Below are 27,535 nucleotides of genomic sequence, written 5' to 3'. Positions count from 1 at the left end.
AACGAAGCAACTTGTAGCATCGGGAAAAACTTTTAACTCGTTTACAACAGAAAGAATATTACATTTAATTTGTTGCATGCATACGTAATATCTTGAGTGATATTATGGTACGCTCTGTTAGACAGTTCTTAATATTAACTAGCTCTGCGAATGTATGCAAAGTGTGATGTGTTCTCATTCGATCACTTTACGCAATAAATATACCAAGTTCCGTTTTCCGGCCATGAGATGTATCATATCAATAACTGATGGATCTGCTGTTTGTTTAAAAGCAAACAGTTCATTTGATGTTAGTAGGAATATTTATAGACTCTCAGCAATTATAATAAAGTTCCTATACTTTTATCCATTTGACTGTGATCTGTTATTTTAATTCCATGTAACGGGAACTATTCAAGTAGGTCTAGTCAACCAAAATTTTCTTCGTGCGCGACAATTTTGATCTTCATTCCAGGCCGTTAATGGATTTCAGTAGAACTATTACATATTGAAGCCTCTTTCAAAATTACGGTCGAGTGATCAGATGAATTTATTTCTTAAACCGTGACTATCTGTGCGTGTCAGATGGTCTCTGAAACCGCATCTCTTTCTAACCTATATTAAAGTTGCTAAAGAAAATGAACATTTAGAAAATATAACATAATCACGATTTATAACAACGATTTTTTTCTTTTCAGAGCGCCTTAAAATGGTTGGAGACGTCTCCAAAGTCAAGTACAAAATTTAGAGAATTTCTAGAGCGACACGGGCATCGATGTATCATGGAAGTAAGTCGATATGCTAACATGCGTTCAACATTCACTCTTAATGAAAGTAGTTATCTTACTTTCATATTTACTATGAGAACGATATCTGTAGAGTTCTAAAAATAATAACTCAATATATTAATTTAACATTTCATGGTGGGTGTATTTGTAGTTGCTCTATTTTTGGTCAGTGATTATCAATGTGGTTTATCACTGCATAAACCATAATATTGGCTTCATGACCTTACACATTCTATCTATCTTTCTTGAATTCTGAAAAGTTTACTCATTCATTTCGTGTTTTAACATGTGGATGACGTACGCCTTACGTTCTAGAGCGTTCTTTTCTCTATTTTGAAATTTTTATCTGTTTGTTTTTATTTACAGACACGTTTTTATTTTTTATCTCGGTTTTATTGGAATCCACACAGAGAGATTGTTAGAATATTAGCCTGAACATATTTTTGTGGAAAAAGAAGAAACACTTGATAACATTGGACCAGAAGACCTGTGATTTGTGTTTATAAAAATGTAAGGAAGGAGAGTATTCAGGACACAATACAAAAATGAGCAAATAATAACAAGTAATTGTTCTGTGAGGTTTTAGGTATAGCTGAATAATAATCGTGAAAATATTTATAGAACATGCACAAAGGAGATATCGAACATAATACGACTGAGGGATTGGTGAGGGACGAGTTATTAATCAGTCTAGATGATGCTTGCTGTACAGTTAAGGATGTTTTGGACTCTTTTAGAGATACCAGCACAAATGTGAGAGTATATAAGTTTATGTGTGTGTGTGTGTGTGTGTGTGTGTGTGTGTGTGTGTGTGTGTGTGTGTGTGTGTGTGTGTGTGTGTGTGTGTGAGGGATTTTTAAAAGATTCTAGTAGTTCAGGAGTAAAGTAACACCAAGAAAGAAAAAAACTTTAGTTTCCGTGGGCATTGTTAAACTAACACAAGAAGAAAATAATTCCTTTTAGTGTGAAATAAGACATGTTTGAGTTTTATTAGCATATAGATATACTTAAGAATTAAATACTGATTCATTGCATCAAATCCTTTGCTGCATTGCTGTCATTAGAGATAGTGTGGTCTAATGTTAAGAATTGACAGCAATTCTGTGAGCTGAGCGTCTGTCAGAGAATTATTCTCGATATATTCAACTGATCAGAAACCATCCAATCGTAGTAGCTTCGATATCAGTCAATTTTATTAAAAAAAAATTAAAACTTCATGTGCTATCGCAATACTCCATCTCCATTTACTCCAATTTCAGGAAGGCTTTTTTAAAGTGCTTTCGTAGAGAATTCAAACCAGCCAGGATAGGTTTTCCTGTGGGATGAAAGCCATGGGTTCGAAAGAGTCTTCATTTGAAGATTACCCAGTCATATAACTAGTTTCAGGTTTTTCTCAAGGGGATCACCAGGATTTAGCTGTGTAAAACAGACAAGTTGGCTGGAGAACATAGGCATCTCTAAAGGGGTCTAACTAACCTAACTGTTTAATTGCGTTTTTCTTTAATTCCCACCAACTGCAGCTAGTTTATTTATTTATTTTTTTAAAGAACATACCTTATTACAGCTATTCTTCTTCCATTTTGCTTTTGCTCTGTAGCACGTAAAATTAATGAACTTATACTGCATTTCGTACATCTCGACATAAACTCAGCTTTCTAACTAACGACGAAAAAGGAAATATTGCCGAGCTCTTGTGTTGGCCAAATGAATGGCCGTTGTAGTTTAGTACTGGAAATATTTTACTTGTAGCTGATGGTTGTATCAAGTACTGTGAAATCATTTGAAATTCTCTTCTGAATAAAATAAAATAAATTAAAAACTCCTCTCAGCTGCTCAATGTGAACAGCAAAGTTACTTCTTTCCAAGCAATTTATTTATGGATTTTTTTTTTTTATTAGTTTGACGTATACTCAGTGCCCTGGCATAAAGACCCAAGACCTCTGGTGAAGACACTGCAAGTAAGTATGATTTCATTCATTAATAAGAACAGCTTCGGCCGTCTCTCTCTCTCTCTCTCTCTCTCACACACACACACACACACACACACACACACACACACACACACACACACACACACACACACACACACACACACACACACACACACACACACACACACACACACACACACACACACACACACACACACACACACACACACACACACACACACACACACACACACACACACACACACACACACACACACACACGTGCTAGTAGACTCGGACGTGATTGGAATCGCTCCTCTTTTTTTTTACCTTGGTTTTGTGCTGTATCTGTATCGAACCAAAGAAATAGGTGTATCTAGTGCCGATTGAAAGCTTGCACGGTGCTCTTTCTAACAGTGAATAATTTACTCCATAGTTTCATAGTTCTAAGCGTGTATGAGTGAATTCTATCCTTATGACCGAATACTACTGGTCAGATTGCATCATCTATTGTTCATCTACCCTTAAAGACAACATTCGGCTCATAATAGGATTAACTGCTATCGCAAGGACTAGCACCCCTTCCCCACCGCTGCCACTAGGAGGTACAAAGGTCACACCTTCCGAAGTCTAATTCCATGTAAGCGTCACTTCTAGAAAAAAAAGCAGCAAAAGTGTAAGTACATTTTCTTAAACTTTGTACCTTACAAAACATAGCAGCTCAATACGATGTTATAATACTACAACTTTGAGTAATATTAATATGGCGGCACGGGACAAATTAGAGTTTGAAAAAGTCCTCGATGTGCTGCTTAAAGTCCAAAGTAAATCACAATCTAAGAAATGATTTTAAAAAAGGACATACTAACTGCAGTGAGCGAACTAACGAAGATAGTTCGCTCACTGCAGATTATTACAAAAGGTTAACTTTTCTCACCAAACAGGTTAACTTATCTCAGGATAACCTGTTAGGAACAGGTTAACTTATCTCACCTAACTCAGCTACACTTACATGTCATTAAAAACTAAGCTAAAACAAAGACGAATCAGAAAATCCTCTCTATAAATTAGTATTGAAACTGATAGCTCAGCTAAACAGTGAAGAAATCAAACATATCATAAAACAAAAATACATTCAATAAAAATCAAAATCGGAATCGCAAAAATGAAAATCATTAATAACGGAGGAGTCGTAATTGAATCCAAAGAAAATACCGATATAGACTTGCTACATAGCGAAATCTCTAAGGAATGCAAAGACACATTAGTGGCAAATCCCAGTGAGAAACATTTTCCAAGGCTAATTATATAGGATATTCCCAGTGAAATTGATACGAACAACGCAATTGCTCAATCCGCATGCAGAACGATGAACTCTTCAGTACCCATACAAAGATGACATAGAAATTCATCTTGACATATAAAAAAAATAAAAAAAACGGATATGAGAAACTTCATTATAGAAGTCAATCCAATGGTGAGAACCAAATTCTTGATAACCGGCGTTAAAATGCTGTGGAGAATTTGCCACTGTGTAGACTATGTAAGCGTTCTGAGGTGCTTTAACTGCAAAAAATTCCACCATCACACACGAGACTACAGGGGGAAAAACCACCTGTTCATTCTGCTCTAAAGAACAAAAGTTCAGAGAGTGCCCACGAATAGAGTCCGAGATGAAATTGCAGAAATTGCCAAAATCAAAAACGACTCTAAACACATGGCACTAAGCAAAGACTGCCGACATACTACTATAGACAGCGCAAAATGGTAAATCACAGATTATGGAGAGCTAGCAGAAACAGCACTACTTTCCTGGCATGCCTTCAAATAAATCTTCAACGCTCTATAAAGGCTGTAAATAACTTAAAAGGACTCATAAATAGAAAAAATATAGGACTAGCAAGAACCTTACAACATCAATAACAAAATATGCGGCTTTCCAAATAATTATAAAATATTTTCCAAAAGATCAGAAAGAAAGAGAGTTGCAATACTTGTTGTCAACCCTGAAGTCGAGGCAATATTAATTTCTCAGCACAACAACGAGGACTCGGTACTTATCGAAATTACGTGCAGAGGAATTAAAATTTTGCTGCAGTATGTTTCTAAATTATCACGCCGACATAAAATACGATTTATAAAAAATGGGCGACATCGTGGACTTTATCAACAACGGTCTAATTCTAGGAATAGACAGCAACGCCATTCGGTATTATGGTTTAATGAAAACACAAACAATACAGGTAAAAGTTTGGAAGAGTTCTTAACATCAAATTCCCTACACATACTAAACGACGACTGTAACACTCCATCATTTGAAAATACCAGCGGAAGCAGCTTCATTGATCTGACAATAGCAAACAACGCCATTTTACCCCGGTTTCTGAATGGAAATGCGGAAAGCTGTTCTGATCATCGCATATTAAGTTTTAATATCAGTAACAAAAATATAAACGCAATAAACAATACAAACTACCGCATTAACATCAAATACTTCACCAATAAAACCAATCTAGAGTTATTGTAAAAGCATTAAAAAGAGAATTTTCATGCTCATGGAACAGCGAACAACAGCGAACAACAAGTACCTAGCTATCTGCTCATCAGTACCAGCCGATATAGACTTGCTTGCTTATGCGTTTTCATCAGGTCTGAAAAAGTTTCGCGACCAAACACTCAGAACAACCAAGAAGCAGCTAAACATCGAAGGAAGAAAAATCAATACCTTGGTGGAACTACGAACTATCAGTCCTAAGAAAACGTGTTAACGCACGCCGACGACTGTACCAAAGAACACACAATAATAAAAATTTAAGACAGAGTAGAAGACAGACCTACAATAAAGCGAAATACAGCTTATCAGTCCAAAATTACAAATGCGAAAACAGAATCATGGAAAAAATTCTGTAATGTTTCAACCATATCGAATCCTTGGAATTGCATACATAAATTAGCAGCAATCAAGAATAACGCAATACCTATATTATCAACTATTAAGAAAACAGATGCCTCTTATACTAAAAACTTAGCAGAAAGTGCAGCTATCATGATTGAGAAGTTTTCCCGATGACGATGAATCAACAGATGAAGAAATCCACCAAACTTACAAACGAAGAATGAAAACAAGCATAGACACTCCTAACGACTACTTATTTACATCTAATGAAATCCAGTCAATATTAATATCAATGAATCCAAGAAAACTCCTGCAGAGGACAGAATAACTAGCGATATACTCCTACGAGCGTTTCTCGAATTCCCCGATTTCATAACAACAGTTTACAACGAATGCCTAAAAAGAGGGAGATTTCCTTTAGTGTGGAAACGCTCAAAGATTATACCAATAATCAAACTAGGAAAAGAAACAACCTGCAAAATTAGCAAATACAGGCCAATCAGTCTCATAAACGTTGGTGGTAAGGTACTACAAAAACTTCTGATAAAACTGAATAATGCACTATGCATTATTCAGCAGCAGTCAGTATGCATTTAGACCTTAATCAAGCGCAGTTATGGAGGTAAAGAGTTCACAGAAGACATTTACAGCAATAAAAAGACGTACTACCGATCTCACTCGATGTGCAAGGAGCCTTCGATGCTACGCGCAGCATCGAATGCTCCTTAAGAAGGCAGTATCTTAATTGATTGATTATGACCAGCCATAATCAGTCAATTAAGAGATTTAAAATGCCCTATAAACTTACTCTACCTTAAAAAAAATTATTTTTAAGACAGAAGAGCAACTATGACATTAAAAACCACAACTCTGTAACGAACACAGTCAACCGAGGCTGTCCGCAAAGTTCCTGCTGTGGGCCAAGTTTCTGGAACATCCAGTACGACTAGCTATTAAGACTTCCTTTCACTACTGAAACAAAAGTCATAGCTTTCGCCAATGATGCGATGATAATGATTCGGGGATGCAACGGCTTACAGTTAGAAATAACGGCCAACGAAGAACTCTTTAACATCACAAGAGAAGAACCTTCAATAGCACCAATTCTAAAGTGCTCCACATCTCAACCTGTAACGGTCTTCCTAAACGGGTAAGTTCTCGAGGTAGCGAGTGAGTATTATTATTATCCGTAGGTATTTTAACATCTAGGGGTAATAATAGATGAAAAATTTACCTTTTCAACAAGCACATCTCATATGTTGCCGAAAAATTCTTATAAATAGTAAACCTTCTAGCAAATTCGGCAAGGATTAAATGGGGATTAGGCCAACGAGTGCTGAAAACAATATATACTGAAGCTATACTACCACTGATATCTTATGCTGTACCTGCCTGGAAACATATACTAAAATCAAAGAAAAACCGACAAAAGCTAAACCGAGTGCGATGCCTTATAGCTATACGTACAATTCAAGAATACAAGACAATATCTTTCCAGGCAGCTTGCGTTATTGCAGCTCTAACACTGATTTGCCTGAAAAAAAAAAGAATTATCTCTTATATATGAAGTCACTTCCGGAAGATATAATGAAAATTACAACATCGATCCAATTTGCTACGAACGTCCACTTCGCTGCAGTAGGTGGCCTCACCCAGCAAAGCGAACATGTGTTAAGGAGAAGGAAAGCTCTGAAAGTGAAGAATTCCAAATATACACTGAGGAAGCAAAACAAGTGAACGTCTGTTGTTTTCTTTCATTGCATATAACAGGCAGTTATATGCAATATCCATTATACTAGAAAGCTGCCCCAGACTGCATCCTCTCTTGGTTGTTCCATCAACCAAGCAGAACAACTTGCTATAGTTCATTCATTTACATATCTCCGGGAATTAGAACTCAACACTTCTCATCAAAAGACCAACAGTTTACAGTGATAGTTGAAGCACTATAGACGGCATAAAAGACCAGAAAAAAGAAAAAAAACATATAGCGTTAATAGAACAGACAAGAAATCTAGTTTGGAATCTCACTCTGTCGGGATGGGAAATGAAGCAGGAAACGAGAGAGCGGATCAGCTGGCTAAAGAAGCAGCTAGAAGCAAGTTATCAAAAGTACTGGAAATATGCTATAAAACACTCGCAGAAGAAAGAAGGCTGGACTTGTGAGAAAAAGAATGGAAAACATCAAAAAACGGATCAACAACAAAAGAAATCTTACCAAGTATCAGAAGCAGACTCCGGCTGAAAAAACGAAATAAAAATTTCGTCACTTCCGGAGACAAATGGCCACTGTCAAAACAGAGACTTATTCAAAAGTATTACTCAGAATTAATTAAATTTGCCAATAAGATCAACTTCCAGTCGTTGTAATCTAACATAAATTATTAATAGTGTATGAACTGCATAGTGTAAATATATGTATATATAAAAATAACACACACACACACACACACACACACACACACACACACACACACACACACACACACACACACACACACACACACACACACACACACACACACACACACACACACACACACACACACACACACACACACACACACACACACACACACACACACACACACACTAAAATTGAGAGTTTCTGTTAATAATATTCCGCGCCTAGTTCTTGTTTTGTTGCTTTATAATTTGCCAGCGGCACTTTAAATGTTTTTCTTTGATTTATGTATTTTCATTGGATAAGTATACCGCTCGTGGATGTGAAAGGTGGAATGGTAATTTATGTTTCGTAATCTGATTTCTAGAATACCGCCAGTAATAAAATGAGAAGTTTTCACGAAAAGAAATACTCTACTGCTGACGAAATTCTGTCTGAACTGTATCCCTCTCTGTCTTTCAAGAAAAGGTAAGGAAGATCTGAATATTAAAATCAAATAATTGAGATGTGATTAACTAACTAAACTATTTCAAAATATTTCATATCTACTGCCTCTCTCTGTACTCTTCTGTAAAAGTTTGTTTACGTAGGGAAACGATTCAATTACAATACTTTACTATCTGGGTTGACTTCACACTACATGTTGAGAGTTGTGATAATGACCAAACGAAGAACAATTAGTTCCTCTTCTGAACCATTGTCACAAGTCAATCACCCACTTCAAAAAATATCAAAGAAAGTTTATAATATTGGTATTATTTTAAGAGCCGAAATTTTAAACCAGTTGTGACTACTTTCCCCATAGTCGAATAAAATACAGTTATGTGTGTGTATCAGGAGAGAGAGAGAGAGAGAGAGAGAGAGAGAGAGAGAGAGAGAGAGAGAGAGAGAGAGAGAGAGAGAGAGAGCACCTTTAATTTTATTCATTGGGTTATTTTCTTAAATAAAATTTTCATGCATGGAATTTTATATTTTCAGGTGTCTCTTGAAATTCGTTCTCTCTCAATGTCGTAAGTTTGTCAGATTCAGGGAAAGAGCAAAAGTAAGAATAGATATTACTTTTTGTCTCACCTAAACAAAAGAAATTGTTTTAATCTATTTTTTTGTCAGAATAAGATATTATTCTGACAAAAATTATATATAATTTTTGTAGAGTTTGGGATCTCTTTCGATCCCAAACTCTATAAAAAGTAATATTTATATTGTATCCAGTCAGGTACATCCGCATCTACAGATTAATGACGTGTATGCGGTATTAGTATCAGTGGTTTAAAAAAAAGAGCTTAATATTTTACTACCTGGAAAGCATGCTAAAAGAGCATAATAAAATTAAACGTGCAAAGTATTTTATAAGAAGAATGTTTTTTTTAAACGTAATTGTTTAAAACAGCTTAATTACAAATTAATGGTAACTTCTACTAATAATAAAAACAAACCACAAAAATTGTATCGAGCAGTAATCTTTCATCTAACCCGTGTGTAGTTTAATCTCGAACGATTTTGTATCGTTCGAGAGTAAACCCATTGGCAGTAACTTATGGAACTGATAGGGTGCACTTGGAGGGGAAATATCTCAGATGATATTCGTACCTAAATAGTATAGTAAAAGATTTCTATTATCTAAAAAAACTAAAACTGAAAATATATAAATAAATAAATCAGCTTGATGTTCCTTTGCCAGTATCGAATTATCCAGAAAAAAAGCAATTAATCATAATTTTAGGTTATTTTAAATTACCTATTCTAAATTATATGGAAAACATTTTCCATGTTTTCCATGTACTAACATCAGTAAAACATTTCATGACAATCGGAGCACCAAGACGATTGTTTTTAACAAAATATTCCTGATGTCCAAGGATATGCCTTGCTAAGGCTCGGTAATGATTCCAAGACTGAAAACATAATATTTAGTTCAGTTTTTTTTTTATCTCTTTTTTTATTGAAAATTCTTTGATATACGTCTGCGTGTGTGTATGTGTGTGTGTGTGTGTGGGGGGGGTGAGTGTGAAGTCCATGGTATTTCTATGCGCTACTGCAATTAGAGATTTAAAATTCCTTTACGTAGTCTTCATGTTGTGTTGATTGCATCCGATGTTTTAGAATTGAATATTTCTCCCATAATCTCTCAGATTATTTACAAGTAATATTGTGTGATCATTCATTGTACTTACAGTCCAAATTACAAGCTGTTAAAAGAAATATTTTTTGAGTTGTTTTGTTTATACAACAAAGCAGAAGCAGTCCCCATGGTGCCATTTGGTCTTTTTCTCCTCTTAATTAATTCAACGCAGCTATAGAAAATCTTGGAAAATGCTTCAAGTATTGTAATCTGACAAGATATCTGTACTTTGTTTCTTTTGTAAATTTGCATTCTCTAATAGTTTATTTGAAATTTATGATTTTTTATACTAACGATGAAGCTAATTTTAAAATAACGATGGAATAAGAAAAATAATCTTTCCCATAGTCTCTCTGGATAAAAGCCGTGGACGTTTTAAGACAGGGCTACTGCCGACTGGGAGCGCTGATGGTGCTGGAAGGACGGCTGCCCAGATCAGATCTGGTTTTCTTTCTTACGTTAGACGAAATCGGAGAATTGTTAACCGTGAGAAATTCGAAGCTAGTTTCCAAGTAAGTCGAAAAGTTTTACTTGTAAAATTAAGAGCACTTTGTAAATAGTCCTCAACGACTAGAGGACTTCTTTTTTTTCTAGGAATACATTCAGCCTGTTCACGAGTTAGTCTGTACCGGGGGAAGGGGAGCGGAGGACTGGTGAGAAAATCGCAGTAGTTCTCAATATTATTCAGTTCAAATGCCCTTATAAATGTTCCTCTTCTTTCATAAGAATTTAATTTACTTTTTACTATTATACTCTTTTCAAACACTTTTTGATGTTATTGCATTCATACGTTTCTTTCGACACTGACTCTGCTATGCAAGCTCTGTTGAGGTTTACGCCAGAGTCAGGAATGAAACAGATATCTATGGAAGATGTCAGTCACTTGAAAGAATCTTCCACGCCAGCCTAGTAATCATGGTTGTTATCATATCCACTCTCTACCAACAGGCTCTATATATAATAAACTGGAAGACAGCAGTTCGTGCCAGGAAAGGCTACAGTTGTAAATCAGCTGAAGAACATAGACCTAATCTCATACACTATCTACATACACTGGCTAGTACACTATCTACCTTACCAGGTAGATAGTGTACTAGCTCTCCACCCAGCAGACCGGTGGTTCGAGTTCCTCCATGAGGATTTTGCTGTGAATGTCCTTAGATGGGAGATGAGTACCATCGCTCGGTATGATGCCATTGCCCTATTTATAGACCCGAAATCTTCTGACAGATTTCTATGTTTGGTCTCTGGAGCAGGGGTTTCAGATAATGGAAAAAGAAATCCTTAATTCACCCACAATACTTATCTCCTATAGGTTTAGAACCTTTTGTTTCAATTTATTTTCTGATACAACAAGCGTGAAATAAATTTGAAACCACTAAACCAAGATCAACCGATTCAGTAAAATTTATATACTTCAGCATCAGCATTCTCTAAATGAGCACATGTACAATGGCCATCGAGAGTAACTTAACTAGAGAGTTACTTTTTCTTTCTTTTTAATTTTTGTTGAGCCGATGGGAAATTTCAGAAATTTTTACGCAAACACAGCATTTTTTGTTTTTTAAAATTTTCATTTTATTTTATTTTATTTTATTTTATGCTATTTCTCAACTTAATGGATTAGGAAAGGGGGATGGGAGGAACTTTAGTACTCTGTCATTCTGTCAATAACCTCCCAGTATAACTATATTTCTAATTATGTTTTTATTTTTGATTAAGGGCAATGAGGCGCTACAAGGTTCATGGTGAAATAAACAACCTCATATTTCCAGAAACATTTTCAGGCATTCCTACACCTGTGAGTTATATTTTAAGTTGTATTTTCTGTTGTATTTATTTTAGCAGAAATGACCATTTTTCTCTTAGATAAAGAACACCAGTAAAATAAACCACAAGTAGTTCTGATAAGTAACTTCAGTTTGAAAAATTTCCGTTTTCTGCGAGACTAGTTAACCACGAGGTGAAAATACGAAGCATTGCATTTTAGTAGGATGATGTGATCTCATTGCCGAGGCTTTATTATCTGGCTTTTGAATTAAATATCAGATTATTAATAACTCATATACTGAAAGGCGGACAAATGGATGGGTACTAGAAAGGATCAGTAAAGCTTTAAGGCTCCTTAAAGATATTGAAAGAAAGTTAAAATACTTCGGACATATTGATATGATGGTATGCGAGAACTTCTAGACAAGTGCGGAGGGGCAGTCTGCCCCGGGAGGCACTTTGAACCTTTTTTGAACTTTTGCAGTTAATCCTAAACTACATTCTCGAGGACTCAGTTCCAAATATTGTAATACCAGTGCAAATTTTCCTCATAGTTGCTATAAGTGTTGCTAGTTGTGAGAGAAGGTTTTCTAAATAAAATTAATTAAGAATTACCTAGGTTACTATGAAATAAACTTCGCCAATGTCATCGACGATTTTGCTAACAGAAAAGCAAGAAAAATAACATTTTAGAATATTGAAATTAAAATTTTACTTCAAAAATAAACAGTTTTAATTTATTTCCCTATACGTCGTTTTGATTTTTTGTAGTATTTTTGGTGTGCATTGAGAGGGGTGGCAAACTCAGGGAGCGCCCCGGGCGGTAAAAGCTGTAGCTTCGCCACTGCTCAAAACAGTAATAGAAGGTAATGTTCCAGGAAAAAGAGGAAGGGGTAGACCGTCAATAAGATGAAAGGATGGATTGTTGTGTGTGTGTGTGTGTGTGTGTGTGTGTGTGTGTGTGTGTGTGTGGAGCAACTGATCTTTAGAGAGTTGAAGCCACCAGAATAGCATATTGTTACAAAAAGGTGTTGAACTTTCTGTAACCACATCTCAAAAACAGCTATCCTCTTCCCATCAGACGTTTTAGGTTCCAAGGATCACATACATAACTTACAATTACAGTTGCCAGCATTGCTTACCCGGTAGTAGTGTACTCGTTCTCCACACAGCATGCCGGTGGTTCGAATTCCTCCATGAGGATGTATTTTGAATGGAAAAACAGCTGCATCCAAAATCCTCAACTTTGTTCCCAGGGAGATAGACCCATCCCTCTAGGTTTAGACAAGTCTCTGACTGTTGTGTTTAGCCATCTGTAATCTTCTGACGTTTTCTGAACAGCAGTTCATCACATTAGTAATGATCCCAGGTACTCGAATGTGCTGACTTACTCAATTTTGTCTCCATTAAAGTACATTTGTTTCTCAAGAGCTTCCCTGTCTGTATTTCCTCTGAGAACCATAATCTTTGTCTTGCTAGGATTGAACTAGAGTCCTCTGTTCCTACTGATCTCGTTAAATATGTTAAGAATTTGTCGCAGTTCTTCCCTGTTATTACAGAGGAGTACTATATCAACAGCATACCTCAGATTACTGAGAAATCTATCACCTATCCCAGTTCCTGTCTTAAGCTCAACCAGCGCTACACAGATGATGTCCTCAACATTGATAGTAAACATCCTTGCCTATCTCCCATTCCAACCTGAACCCAATCAGTTAATCCAACACCTTACTTTGGTTCTTAGCTATCAACCTGATTGTGTGTTTAGGAAACCTTATTTTTATTAATTTCCAGTTGAACGTGCTGAACACAGTGAAAAGCTTTAGATTAGTCTTTGAAACACAGACTTTATTTTTATACCTTTCTATGATCTGCTTAAGGAAAGGGAATGATCTCTGGTTCCTTTCCTAAAACCTGCTTTTCTTCAGGCATCTCTGCCTCAACTTTCGCCTGAATCCTATTTAGAATGATTTTTAATAAAATATTGCTTGAATGATACATTAAACTAATAGTGCTATAGTTCTAGCAATCCTTCATATCTCCCTTCTTATGCAGTGGCATGAAATCTGACGTCTTCCTGTCTGTAGGCCATAATCAGTCTATGAAACACTCTTATCCCTCCATCCCCTATAACCTTAACTAACTCTGCTGGGATTACATCTGTCATTAAGGAAAGAACGTTTCGAAACTGGAAATATTCTAATTCATTTTTTATAGTAAGTTACAGTTTACTTGTTATCAGTTTTAGTATTTCTTATTATGAATAGTTCTTTCGCATGTGAAAATTGTCTAATTAGATAATTTCACGTGGTTTGGCTCGAATCGGCCGAGGTATTAAGCTACGAGGCTAGTATTTTATGTTTGTTAATTGCGCTAGGCCAGTATATTTTGTCCGTTGTAATCACCATACACGATGAGATTTGGTCTTCGAGAAAGTGTCATGCAAAGATAAAACTTTTACATATTCCTTCCCTGTTTCGTTGTTTACTGGACAGAATGAAAAACTCAAGAAGTTTTTTTGAGTGAAAACCTTCGGCCATCTTCTGAGATCCCCTAACTAACCTTCGCTTGAAAAGTCCCTTATAAAGGTTCCTCGAGAACAGAAGATGGGATTTGAATTAACCCCAGCTTTTCGAACTCAAGGATCGATATTGCGACTTTCTCGCGAGTAATATAGGCGTAAGCTTTTAGAGAACAGAACCTTTGCTATTATTCATTAGAAATTTCTTTAGATTAAGGTATATAAGCGCAACAGCATTCAAGATATATTTTGATTTGTCATTCTTCAAAATAAGTTTCATGCGATTTATCATAAAATGCGTAAATAAACTGAATATCTATAAATAGTGAAAAAACAAACAAACAAACAAACTGAAATTCATTGTAATAAATTAAATGATATTAACTGAATATCGAATAAAGCATGGAATATAATCGTCATGCTTACTCCTTCAGTTTTAATAATAAATTAGCCCAGAGAATATTCTTATTCTCTAGCGTATCCAGAAATACTTTTCCTGGTAAGGTTTTAAAGAGAATAATATATCTCTTAAAAATTTTAGTTGCACAACACTTTGTCATATTTTTGTTTGCTTAGACAATTGTTTTTATTGTAGGTGCAGACAAATCTTCTAGACGGAAACAGAAGCTGCAAGGAAATGAAAGGTAAACCCATAAATACCTATTTTTCCTTTACCAGATTTAATTGGAATTCCAATTAATTAGAATGGCAATAACGTGTAAATGCTTGTTCTTGTATACTTTCACATTAATTTCACTATGCGCATTAATTCTGCTTAGAACCTTTATGTCGATCGCGTTATAAGCAGTCGGAGAGTCTAAAAACGAGCACAGTCTTTTGATAGCGGAAGATCAAAAATGCTTTACGTCATAAAATGTAATATTGTACTTTATTATTATTATGCGACACCTCCAGGGAGTCCAAAGACTCATCGAGGGAGGGCACTTGCTCCACAACTCTCTGTCTCTACCACTCGATCCATCAACTACAGCAAACCGGAATTACACCAACACCATCTACCTCCCCCCACCACTAGTATTTTCACAGACAATCACAAGCATCCATGCCCACCCGGGATTCGAACCCGCTGCTTTTTTGGCTGGACAGTGGATACGTAACCACTCGGCCAGCTGGGCGGCATATTATGAACTATTAAGAAGTTTATTTGTTAGTTACTCTTTTAACTGTGCAAAAAGTTATTTTTGTCGACGTTTAGCTTGATGGCCTATGAGATATTCTTTTGAAATGATTTTTGCTCTGAAATATTTATTACAAAACTCGAATTTAACAACGCACACACAGTCGCACTTACTGTGTACATTTTTTAAATGACGCACTTAATAATTGAAATACGGATTTAAAAGATTAGTAAGACAGCTTTGTTTTCTCTTTGGTTGTGTTTTATTATATCTTCGCTAGTAATAATGAGTAAGAAGAGTTCTCGTTTTCATTCAAGATCGACACACACTTTTCTTGTTTGATGCTGCTGTTCAGTTTTTGCTGTCCAAAAATAGGCAGTATATGAAGTAAGTATACAAATAAAGCTATAAAGAACAGCCATGGAGATTGCGTTTGGTATAAAAATGGTCAGAATGATTACCTAGACACCCCAAGAACTGGAAGAATGAAATTAGAGGTAAAGGTTTTATTCTCACAAATTCTAGAATTCAGCAATTGCGACAGCACTGGCGCTTCGTATTAGTCATTTAAATGTAATTTAAATGACCAGTATATTTTTAAGTAAAATATACTGTAAAACATTCAGTATCAAATGTTGGAGGGGGGGGTATTCAAAGCAATATGCAAGATTCAGAAGGATATACGACGTTTTTTGTTGGATTTGTACCCAATTTTAGTTTTTATTTTATCCCAGATACGTACTTGTTAATATTCATTATCATGTAATACATTTAATGCAAAAATTAACAAACAAAGGGGGGGCATATTTTTCAATAAAAGGAAATTCTGATGTTCTAACAGGACACCGCAATAATTTTTTCATTACCATATTTAATAGGAATCCCAGTTTCTCAGGGAATAGCAAAAGGTACCGCAAGGGTAGTGAAGAATATACAAGAAGCTCCAAGCATTCAGGTATTTAATACTAGATAATTACTTTTGATTACTATAGTTGTTTTATTCTGTTAATTATATTGAACACTAACTACACTTTATCTAAGTACCCTATTCACTTACAGCAATGTTTATAGTTTTGAAATTAAACATTTGTGTATCAAATTTATTTCACACTTCAAGTATCATCATATTACATTTATAAAGCAACTATTTATCCTAAAATATGTGCGTTTAAATATTTTTAACTATTACATCCGCAAATCTAAAAACAAAATAAGTTATTAACTGAGAACAGTAACACAATCATAAAATCTGAGGTTTATCATAATGTTTATAACTCACCTGTGATATAAACAAAAAAAAGCACCTTAAAATAAAACATTCACGCCCCACTTATTTTAATGTAACTCAGGAATATGCTCTTGGAATTGCATGGCAATTATGCAGTAATCAGTAGGTTGGAAACCTTTCATTGGTATCAGAACCAATTATCACCTAAAAGGAACTTAGGTCCGTTCACGATGTCATTTAAAAAGTTCCAATTTTCATCAATCCGTAACTTCAAACCTGATTGACAAAATCAGAGAAGCAGACAAGTCCACCGGAGTGAAACAATTTGGATTGCGGTTAATCGTTCCAAATGGTGTACTTGAATTCTTTTAGAGGATTTCACATCTTTCAAGGGCATTTCACAACGAACGCCGAGCAAATGGCTAATAGTTCGTGTTTACCTTCATCATAGAGGTTGCCATCAGATTATCTTAAGTGCTATACTAGTATTAATTATTATTATTATTTGACACCTCCAGGGAGTCCATAGACTCATCGAGGGAGGGCACCTGCTCCACAACTCTGTCCGCCAGCTCAATCCACCAACTGACCGCAGCTAATCCAACACCGTCTACCGCCGACCACCACCACCACTGGTGTTTCCACAGACAATCATAAACATCCATGCCCACGACGGGATTCGAGCCCGTAGCCTTTTGGCTGGAGAGCGAATACGCTAACCACTCGGCCAGCCAGGCCGGCAATAAATCTTTAATTAATTGTGTTAATACTTTGACTGACGATTCTTCTATTTAATTTATTGAAAATAAGATCATAATGATCTTATTTTCAGGGTTTGGCATTAAAGTAAGGTCAATAAGGTTACATGGACTCACTGTTCCAATTACTGTATTTTAATGTATAACATTCATCTGAGGCATCCCACTGCTATCATGTCGTCATGGACCCTGCAATCTTTAGAGATTTTACTCTACACTTATTGTTACTCTGTCAGTTTTGTGAATAATTGCCAGCAGTTTAATTTTATTAATTTAATTTTTTTTCAGGAAGGAGACATTTTGATTGCATACTCTACTGATATTGCCTGGAGTCCATATTTTCCTCTTCTAGCCGGAGTCGTAACGGAACTAGGGGGAATCATTTCTCACGGTAATAACTTCTGAATATTTTTTAGTTAATAAGAGTAGCAATGAATGATCAAATCAAAGTTAGCATTTCTGTCGAAATTTAGGCTATTCTTTTATTTAGAGGGTGGGCAAAATAATTGCACAGAAGACTGCAAGTGGTTTATGGAAACACTTTGAAATACTGCCAGTCTTTCGCAAACTACAGTAGTTTGTGAAACACTGGTTTTAATGATCTCTCTCTCTCTCTCTCTCTCTCACACACACACACACACACACACACACACACACACACACACACACACACACACACACACACACACACACACACACACACACACACACACACACACACACACACACACACACACACACACACACACACACACAGCATCGGCTAATCACCGATTATTTAAATGTCTATATTTGATGTGTGACTTCCAGGACATTGCAATCGTATGTTTCCGTTAAACATTTTCTCGTATGAAAATGAATAAAATCTAAATACAAATGTCAGATGATCACTTTCACATCTTATTGGAAATATAAATATTATCTTTGCAGTATTAATTAAAAAAATGCCGAATAGATGCAACCTGAATAATCCGTTTGCATGTGTATGTTTAACATATTTTCTCTTCCCCTTCCTGAATTCCATAACGGAAATTGGAGTAAATTCGGAATTAGTGTGTGTGTGTGTTGGAGAGGGGGGGGGGTAAGGGAGTGGAATTTGGCCCGGAAAATGTTGGGCACAAATAAGTATTTGTTTAGTGCTTGTCCTCAATTATCCAGATACTTTTAGTTTATATTAACAACAATTAATATAAACTTAGTTAATATATAATGTTAACTAACTAACTAAGTTATTAGTTATAAGTTATTACTTAGTTAATATATAATGTTGAAAACGACAATATAATATAATACACATAGCAAACTGGAATGTAAGAGGCATATAAAGAAATAGAATTAGACCGCTTATTAAATGAAAGAAATTTTAAAATAGCAGAAATCACTGAAACAGAAAATAAATTAAAAGGAACTATGAGAACCGAAAATTTTAATGTGATATACAGTGGAGTGACAGAGACCAAAGAGCACAAGCAGGAGTCATGATTTGGATTCATAACTCCCTTTCAAAACAGTTAAAACATTATAAATTATGGAATGAAAGAATAATAGAAGCTAGGATAAAAATAGATAGAGGATATTTAACAATAATTGGTTTATATGTCCCAGAAGAAGGAAGAGAACAGGATAATATTGATTTTTATAATCAGCTACAAAACATATATATATAATAACATAAATAAAAATGATTACATAATTTTAGCAGGAGACTTAAATGCAAGAATTGGAAACACGAAAATTAATAATAATATAGGAGTACATGGAGAACATACTCTAAACAGAAATGGTAAAAAATTGATTGACTTTGTAGTTTATAATAACCTAAAAATAATGAATTCCTTCTATAAACATAAAGACATACGTAAATATACTTGGGCAACAAGAGGATGGAAATCAATATTAGGCTACGTTATATTAAATGAAGAGACATCAAAATTTTCACTAGACAGGCAAACATAAAATTAGACACTGAATTGAAATTACAAGAATTTCTAAATTACTACACAGAATATTTTATTACGACAGACAAATATTTTAAAAAAGACAACTGGCAAACAACAAACGAAAATCAAAAGGAAATAACTAAAGAAGAATTAGAAATCAGCCTGAAAGAAACAAGAAACGGAAAATCACCTGGAGAAGATAAGCTAGGTTCAGAACTATATAAATACGCAGGAACAAGATTCAAAAAAAGACTCTTATTATTTTTAAATAAAATTTATTCAACTGGTATCCTCCCCAATAGAATGGAAAAAAGCAATTGTGATTCCTATCTTTAAAAAAGGTAATAGAGATGACCCTAAAAACTATAGAGGTATCAGTATACTAAATTCCTGTTACAAAATATATAGCAGAATCTTAAATAGCAAACTAATGAAATATTCCGAAAACTTTATTCTAGAGGTACAAAATGGATTTAGAAAAGGACGATCATGTATAGGTCCGGCCTTTTGCCTAAAATTAAGAATAGAGAAAAGAAGAGAATACAATTTAGAAACACATATTGCATTTATTGACTTTGAAAAAGCATTTGACAAAGTTAAAAGAAACATATTATTTAACATATTAAAGGAAAGACAAATACCAAATAATATCCTAAAAGTTGGAGAAGATAAGCTAGGTTCAGAACTATATAAATACGCAGAAACAAGATTCAAAGAAAGACTCTTATTATTTTTAAATTAAATTTATTCAACTGGTATATTCTCCCAATAAAATGGAAAAAAGAAATTGTGATTCCTATCTTTAAAAAAAGTAATAGAGATAATAAATAAAAATAAGATTAAATCACGAGCTATCATATACGAGACAGATAAACCAAGGGGTGCGATAGGGATGTCCCCTCTCAGCAACTCCTTTTAGTATTTACTTAAATGAAATAATAATAAAATGGAATAAAAATTTAAATCAAAGAATTAAACTTTCTCCTACAGTAAACTTAAACACTCTCCTCTTTGCAGACGACCAAATAATAATTACAAATTCTGAAAATAACTTACAGAAAGCTATTTTAGATCGAAATGAGATATCCAAAGATTATGGTATGATAATATCAACAGAAAAATCAAAAACTATGGCCTTTAAAGGACAAGATCCAGCAAGAACTAAAATAGTAATAGATAACAAGATCTTAGAACAGGTGAATTCATTTAACTACCTAGGATGTATGATCACATATGAAAACGAAAAAGATCTAAACGTAAAAATTGCAAAATATTTAAAAATAACAGGTGTAATTAACTCTATATTTAAACCAAACCTAGTTCAAAAACAAACCAGACTAAAAGTATACAATACATTAGCCCTACCGGTCTTAATGTATGGAAGCGAAATCTGGACAATAAAAAAAAAGACAAACAAAGATTAACAACAGCAGAAATGAAGTTTATGAGAAAAACTGCAAAGTATACCCTATTTGATCACAAAAGAAACAAAGAAATCATGAAAGAATTAAAGCAAGAGCCAGTAATAGAAAAAATTAAAAAATATAAACATAAATGAATGGAACACGTTCAAAGAATGGAAACAGAAAGTTTACCAAAACTAGCCTTAAAGTACAAGCCATTAGGAAAAAGAAAACCAGGACGTCCTCTTAAACGATTCAACGATGACTTCTAAGGCTGGAACAGGCCATGCTAGGCCTAAATCCTTGATACGCTTGATGATGATGATGATGATGATGAATATATAATGTTAACTGGTGCTGAGAATTGGAAGGGGAGAAGAAAAAAATTAGTATATCAGACGATTGAGATTTACTTTTGGGAATTCTGTACACACTTTTGACGTCGCTGTTGCATAAGCTTTGCTTCCATGCAACAGATTTTTAAAAAAATCTAAATCTAACCCACTCACGAAAGGACACAAGAACTGTATAGAAAATCAGTGCAGTGAGTGGAGAAGAGGTATGAAGAATGGAGCAGTCTGTTCACATTTTGTTTGAATAGCCGAAGTTTGCATCCTTTGGGGAAGGCAGAGAAAGCGGGCTGTTCCGAAGAACAGAAGTAGATGAATTTAGAGAGGAGGCAGTGAAGTTAGTTCTGTAAGTTTCAAGATCGACTGGAAAAGGGTGGGGATGATTAGCAGTGGCTCTTGTTCTAATGATTTTGGAAGAAAGCGGAGGAATAACAGTGGCCAATTCTGTAGGGCCTTGTCCATGAAAGTATCTATAGATAATAAATGCTAATGTTGGAATTTTTCTTTGCATTGGATTATTTCATTAGACAAGACGACTATCTTTTTTCTGTAATATCTTTAAGAAATAAAATATTCGAGCTCAAGAGACTGAATATTCATTTGGTCTCTTGCGCTAGAAATAGAACTGGAGGGAATTATGTTCAACTTAAGAATTTTACAAAGTTTTATATAAATCAACATTTTGTAGTCATAAATAGTAAGCTAATTAGCAAGCTGTTATTATTAATACTGGTTAATATTAAAAAAACTATCAAATAACATGAGATAAAAACTTACCTTTTAAATTTTAGCTTAAAATTTACATTCTCACTGTTTACTAATTGGCAATAAATTGAATTGCATAAGATCAGCTTTTTTTTAAACATTTTAAATTTTAATATGTTATATGAACACAAACACATCATGTCCAATTGCTCAAACACAGAGAGGAAGATTAAAAGGTTACTGTATGAGTGTATAATTTGGCTTTGAATCCATCTAGTATTAGTTTTGAATTTAGTAAGAAATGCAGTTAAATAGACGATAAAACAAAACTACAAAATCATCACTATCCAAAGCTATCTTCAGATAAACGCAAGCTTTGAGGATGCCAGCAGGCATTAACAGAACAATACAGTGAGAAATATATATACACAAATAGACAGATACATTACGAATATTTATTAAAATGTACCACGTTTGTAATGAACCTTTGTAATGTAGTGATCAGCATTATCATCTTGAATTTATTCATGTATCCATTTCAATCTACATTGTTTATTTATACTTAACCTTCTCTAAGTTATTATCTTAAGATGCAACTAATTTAAATAAAAATTAATAGTAAAGATTAATTATTAGCTGAAAAATTACAATAATTATGGAAAATAAAAAAATGTGTGTAATACTTCGTTGGAAAATTTGTAAAAAGAATATGTGGAATGCAACTCAAGACATTCATTGTACACAAGCACATATTTGTGCTATAAATAAGTAACAAAAATATGCAGCCACCTCCAGGGTGTCAGACTAACAAAGGGAAGGATATCGAAGGTGTAATTCCTTCATACCTGCAGCTTTGTTAAAATTAGTTTCTCTTGTTTTCAGAATGGAGAGGACTTGAAAAAGTATTTTTAGATGCGTTGTTTGTGTACTGAAACGTGTACGTTTCAACCATCTAACTGTAAGTTTACTAGATTTATAATATTGTTTTGCAGGAGCTGTTGTAGCACGAGAATATGGAATACCCTGCATTGTGGGACTGCACGGAGCAACAAATACATTCACTTCTGGTAAATTTGAAACTTTAAAATTATGAATTAATTACTAACCATTAATCTTATGTACATTCATTAACGAATTTTATAGTTAATAATCCTCTGATAGCTGTACATGTTTAACTAAACTGCTTCAATTCTCTATATTAAAGAACGTAAACAAATAAGTGTCATAGATTTCATTATTTAATGATTATGAATTTCAATACTCTGAAAGTATGTTGGTTTTGAAAAGAATGTTTGATATTCAAAAAAAAAAAAATAAATAAAATAAATAATAATAATAATATACTTTTGGACAGTCTAAAATTTGAGACATGTTAAAAATGCATGTATTATAATATACTGTAACTTTATAAAGTGCTACGCATCACAAAACACCGTACCCATTAGTTACAGAAGCCGTGAACATTACTTTTAAAACACTTCTGGAAGGTCGCACTTATGTATTGGAAGTTCATAAATGTTCATATGATTTGTTTATTTTTATGTTAATCGAAAGGCTATGAATTTACAGTACATTAGTAATGTGAGCAGATTATGGACACACACACACACACACACACACACACACACACACACACACACACACACACACACACACACACACACACACACACACACACACACACACACACACACACACACACACACACACACACACACACACAGAATGCTGTGTGAGTACTCTGAAAGAAGAATGGTTTTGTTTAAAAAAAAGAGGTTTAAGCTCCAGCTACTGGTGGGCTACTTTTAGTATAGTAGCCTAACAGGAGGTGGACACTGAAACTCTGGGTTGTGTACAGTAGATATATTTCAAAAATAGTATTTGCAGCTACTATAAAAAAATAAAAAGAAGCAAAGGAAAAAAATGCGAAAGGCAAGCTAGAAAAGCAGATGACAGCAATTAGAAAGAGAGAGAAATCAAGACACAATGTATGTGTGATGAAAAGTCACGCAATCAGGAAAAACTATAATCTTTTCCCATTCAAAGTATGGGAAGTTTTGAATGCTCCACGAATATGGGGAGCATTCAGAAATTCAATTATTTCTGGAATACGCATCGTTCTGGATGGTCGCACAATTGTGATATCGCTGAGTTGAAATACGAAGACCATTCTGTGAGATTTTTTCTCTACAAGTGTGTCCCTCGATTAAAGCAATTAATTAATCCCTCGATTAATCGCGTTAATCAAATCTAATAATCAATTGTAAAAATTACAATTCGTGCTTGATCAATTACTATATTAATAATTCGTTTTATATGGTACTCCTTTAGGAAAGATAAAAAAATGAATGCAAAGTAAATGTTTAATAAATGCTTGTACCTACATTAGTTATTGCAATTTTTTATCAAAAAAAAAGTTATTCAATTTCAAGAAGATTATTGTCACTGAAATCTTTTGAGTTTGAATCCAATAATTCTTTAACATTTTCTGTGTCAACACTATCAAAACCAAAGTCTTCACCAATTGCAACGATTTCTTCAACCACGTTGTTCACACGATTTTGAAAACCACCTAAGTCATTAGCGCATACTGGGAAAAGGTTTTTCAAAACAGCTCTCATGCATTGGTCTAATGGTCCAAGAAGGAGAAAACTGGAAAGATGTGGTTTTCTAAAATTTTCATCCAAAAATTAATAACCTGGAACAATGCTCTGTTACAAGAAATTCAGTTAAATTGAAATGATCAATGCTAAGTCATTGCATATCTCTCAGGAAAGATTAAAAGACACTTTTGCTCCCACCAGTCATGAATGTTGTCAACTGCATGTTTAATGTTAAAATTTTTCGAAAATTCTTGTAGGGTAATCGCATTTTCTCCAGTTTTTGTTTCTACTGCCTTTGAGAATGTCGTTAGAAAAAATAAAATTTTCACATCACACAGATCATTAAGAGAATTTGGAAGACCAAGTGCGTTATCTAAACGCAATGTTCTTTAATCGTTCTGCTGTATTTTTTAAATACAGCAGAACGATTAAAGCTTGTAATACACCCACTCTTAATGCTTAATGGGATGAATGACGTCATCTGCTTACGACTTTCTTTCTGTCGGCCAGGAAACACTCCTCGAGGCTTGCATGTTTTTGTGTGGGAAATTTAAAGGCGCGTTAATCAAAACTCTCGTCGCGTATATCAAGGGATTGTCGCAATTAATTTCTCTGCGTTAATCAAATCCCGCGTTAACCAAAACCGCGTTAAGCAAGGGATCCCTTTATACACTTTCATGAGCAGTTGCGACGTTGATCTAGAAATTGCGATTTTTCTATTTTTATACGGCGGATTCTATTAATTGAGATTAGTACAAATTAAAGTAAGTGAAATTATTAAATAATAAGTGAATAAATTCAATGAAAGTATTTTGCCATATATTACGCGATGCAATACGCCGCCAATTTTTATTTATTTATTTATTTTCCTATTTAGTGCAACTTCCAAAGAATAATAAAAATTGGATTGAAAGGTACGAAATAAAGTATCTCCGACTAGGCAACTACACACGCACGCAAATTACTTTTATGACAATTCCAATCACGACGAGATGAAACAAGTAGCCGGTGTAAGTCAAGCGTTAGAAAACTCAGGAACTATGTTGCTATGTTTTCTAAGGTACTTTTTTTTCCTTTTTTTATTTTTTTGTTAATGCGGCTTCATGCTTACATTACGTAGGATGGCGGATATCATACCAGAGATGAAACTACTAACTTAACACTTAAAATTGCAGTAGTGCACTAAGATTACTCTTCTGATATTGGAATTTAATTCAACATCCCCTTTTCAACAAACCCTTTATGTCCTCGAATTACAAGGAAACATTCGTGACTTTAGATGCTTGAAGATTTGCAGCTTCCTCTGTAAAACTGTTAACTTGTTTATTGTACGTATAAATGCCATGAAAGAGACTATGCATAACATGCACAGCTGAGTTTCGTTTTTTTTAAACCCATGGTCCATCTATTGTACACATACCCGCCATAAAATTAGAAACTCTTATTTAACGTATATTCACGTGACTGCCAATACCGAACCTCTTCAATTCCTTGTGCATAGTTCTGTGAGATATGAGTAGGAAACAGTCTTCATTAAATGCTTCGGTTAACTGCTGCACGCAGGAAGTTCAGACGACGGCGACTTCGTTCCTGGCAAACTGTCTTAAGACCAGAGTAACGCCTCTTAGACAAGCAATGCGGGTAATTTTCCCTCTGATTGAACACCTGGAATATCTCACCTTTTAAGAAACCAGACAAGGTTGCTGTTTTCAGAATCACAGCACCAGCCAAACGGGCACACAGAATAAGCTCTTTATCAAACTCCAAAAGATTCTTTGTTTTTCACATTGTGATGAAGACTACTGGCGACGATTACAATGACGTATTACTTGCCTAGAAAACGTGGTGAATCGCGTGATGAAGTATTTTTCGTATACGCTACGTAAGTGATGTTTACGTATATCTGCATAAAGGTTTCTGATTCAGTGGCCAGCAGTTTAAAACTACTGGCCACTGAACACCAATTTAAAGCAATTTAAATTAAAAACTAGCAAAGCTTATTTCGGGATGGAGCCACCACCTGTTTTAGTAGCTTTTAGCTGGAATTGAGGGTAGTTTCATCACCAAATAAGGCTTTCTATTTTAAATGTGAATTATTTCCGTCATCTTAAACCTTGCAATTATTAAAATGAAAACTACTTTCTGAAGAGAACATTCCATACGTTGTCAAACTTCTATTCCTATTAAAATTAAGCTTCAGCTGTATGGTTATCTGTGGAAATTTGCAAATTAAAGGATTTACGTAAATGAAAAACTGCAAAGGGTCATAGAATACGATTTCAAACTCGAGTTTTTAAACACTGATTTGGTTCGGTCAAAAATGATTTTTTTGTGTGGGAGAATACTGTTGAGATATTTTTATATGATTAAAAATATTGATACCTAGATTACTGCAATGCATATGATATTTCCTTCTTTTTCTAACTTGGTGGAACCCAGTTATTTATACGTGAATTTTCTCACTGTTGATAAGATGTAATAATATTTTTTTTTATTTATTTCAGGAGATACGGTAATACTTGACGGTAAATCTGGAATATTACGACGGATAGACTGACATCGATCAGCTAATCAAGAGATTTTGTAGTAGTTGATTCTTATGTAAAAATAATTAGTTTAAATAAATCGAATTTCCTATTTGCAATTGGTGTTTGAAATGTTCCCACAGAGAAAATCGTAGCATTAAATTGTTTCATCGTTTCTGCATTTATCAAATTCACCATAAAATGAACATATTCTCTTGAAGAAAATTACTAATAATTGATAAGGTATTTGGTATTGATAATAATTGATAAGGTACTCTGAAGTATTTGGAAAGAAAAATAAAATTTAGAAAGAAAACTATAAACATTTGGAACATAAAAATTCCATAAAAGAAAAAACAATTAGCACAGAGATAATTCCTTAAAAACCAACAGAGGAAACAGAAGAAATATATAAAAACAAAAGAAATTTAGCAAAGTCTTAGTAAAGCAAGCACACGAAGATTATTGGGATA

General features: G+C 34.4%; 1 protein-coding gene across 1 annotated transcript in view; it reads left to right on the top strand.

Annotated features, from left to right (window-relative positions):
- The window catches only part of LOC150093570 (uncharacterized), a 103,295-nt gene extending 76,114 nt beyond the window's left edge, over positions 1 to 27,181 (top strand). The window contains exons 30-40 of the mRNA XM_090413202.1: positions 678 to 767; positions 2,666 to 2,725; positions 8,366 to 8,466; positions 8,977 to 9,040; positions 10,469 to 10,632; positions 11,843 to 11,921; positions 15,007 to 15,055; positions 16,429 to 16,505; positions 17,825 to 17,927; positions 22,927 to 23,001; positions 27,042 to 27,181. Of these exons, the coding sequence (XP_090269328.1) occupies positions 678 to 767; positions 2,666 to 2,725; positions 8,366 to 8,466; positions 8,977 to 9,040; positions 10,469 to 10,632; positions 11,843 to 11,921; positions 15,007 to 15,055; positions 16,429 to 16,505; positions 17,825 to 17,927; positions 22,927 to 23,001; positions 27,042 to 27,094 (915 nt within the window). The 3' untranslated portion in view covers positions 27,095 to 27,181. The remainder of the gene's footprint in view (positions 1 to 677; positions 768 to 2,665; positions 2,726 to 8,365; positions 8,467 to 8,976; positions 9,041 to 10,468; positions 10,633 to 11,842; positions 11,922 to 15,006; positions 15,056 to 16,428; positions 16,506 to 17,824; positions 17,928 to 22,926; positions 23,002 to 27,041) is intronic.
- Positions 27,182 to 27,535: the final 354 nt, after the last annotated feature.

Source organism: Typopeltis vanoorti, chromosome 23, assembly GCF_054136105.1.
Source record: "Typopeltis vanoorti isolate ZY-2024b chromosome 23, IOZ_Tvanoo_1.0, whole genome shotgun sequence".
Classification (NCBI taxonomy): domain Eukaryota; kingdom Metazoa; phylum Arthropoda; class Arachnida; order Uropygi; family Thelyphonidae; genus Typopeltis; species Typopeltis vanoorti.
This window is presented reverse-complemented; position numbering and strand designations above follow the sequence as displayed.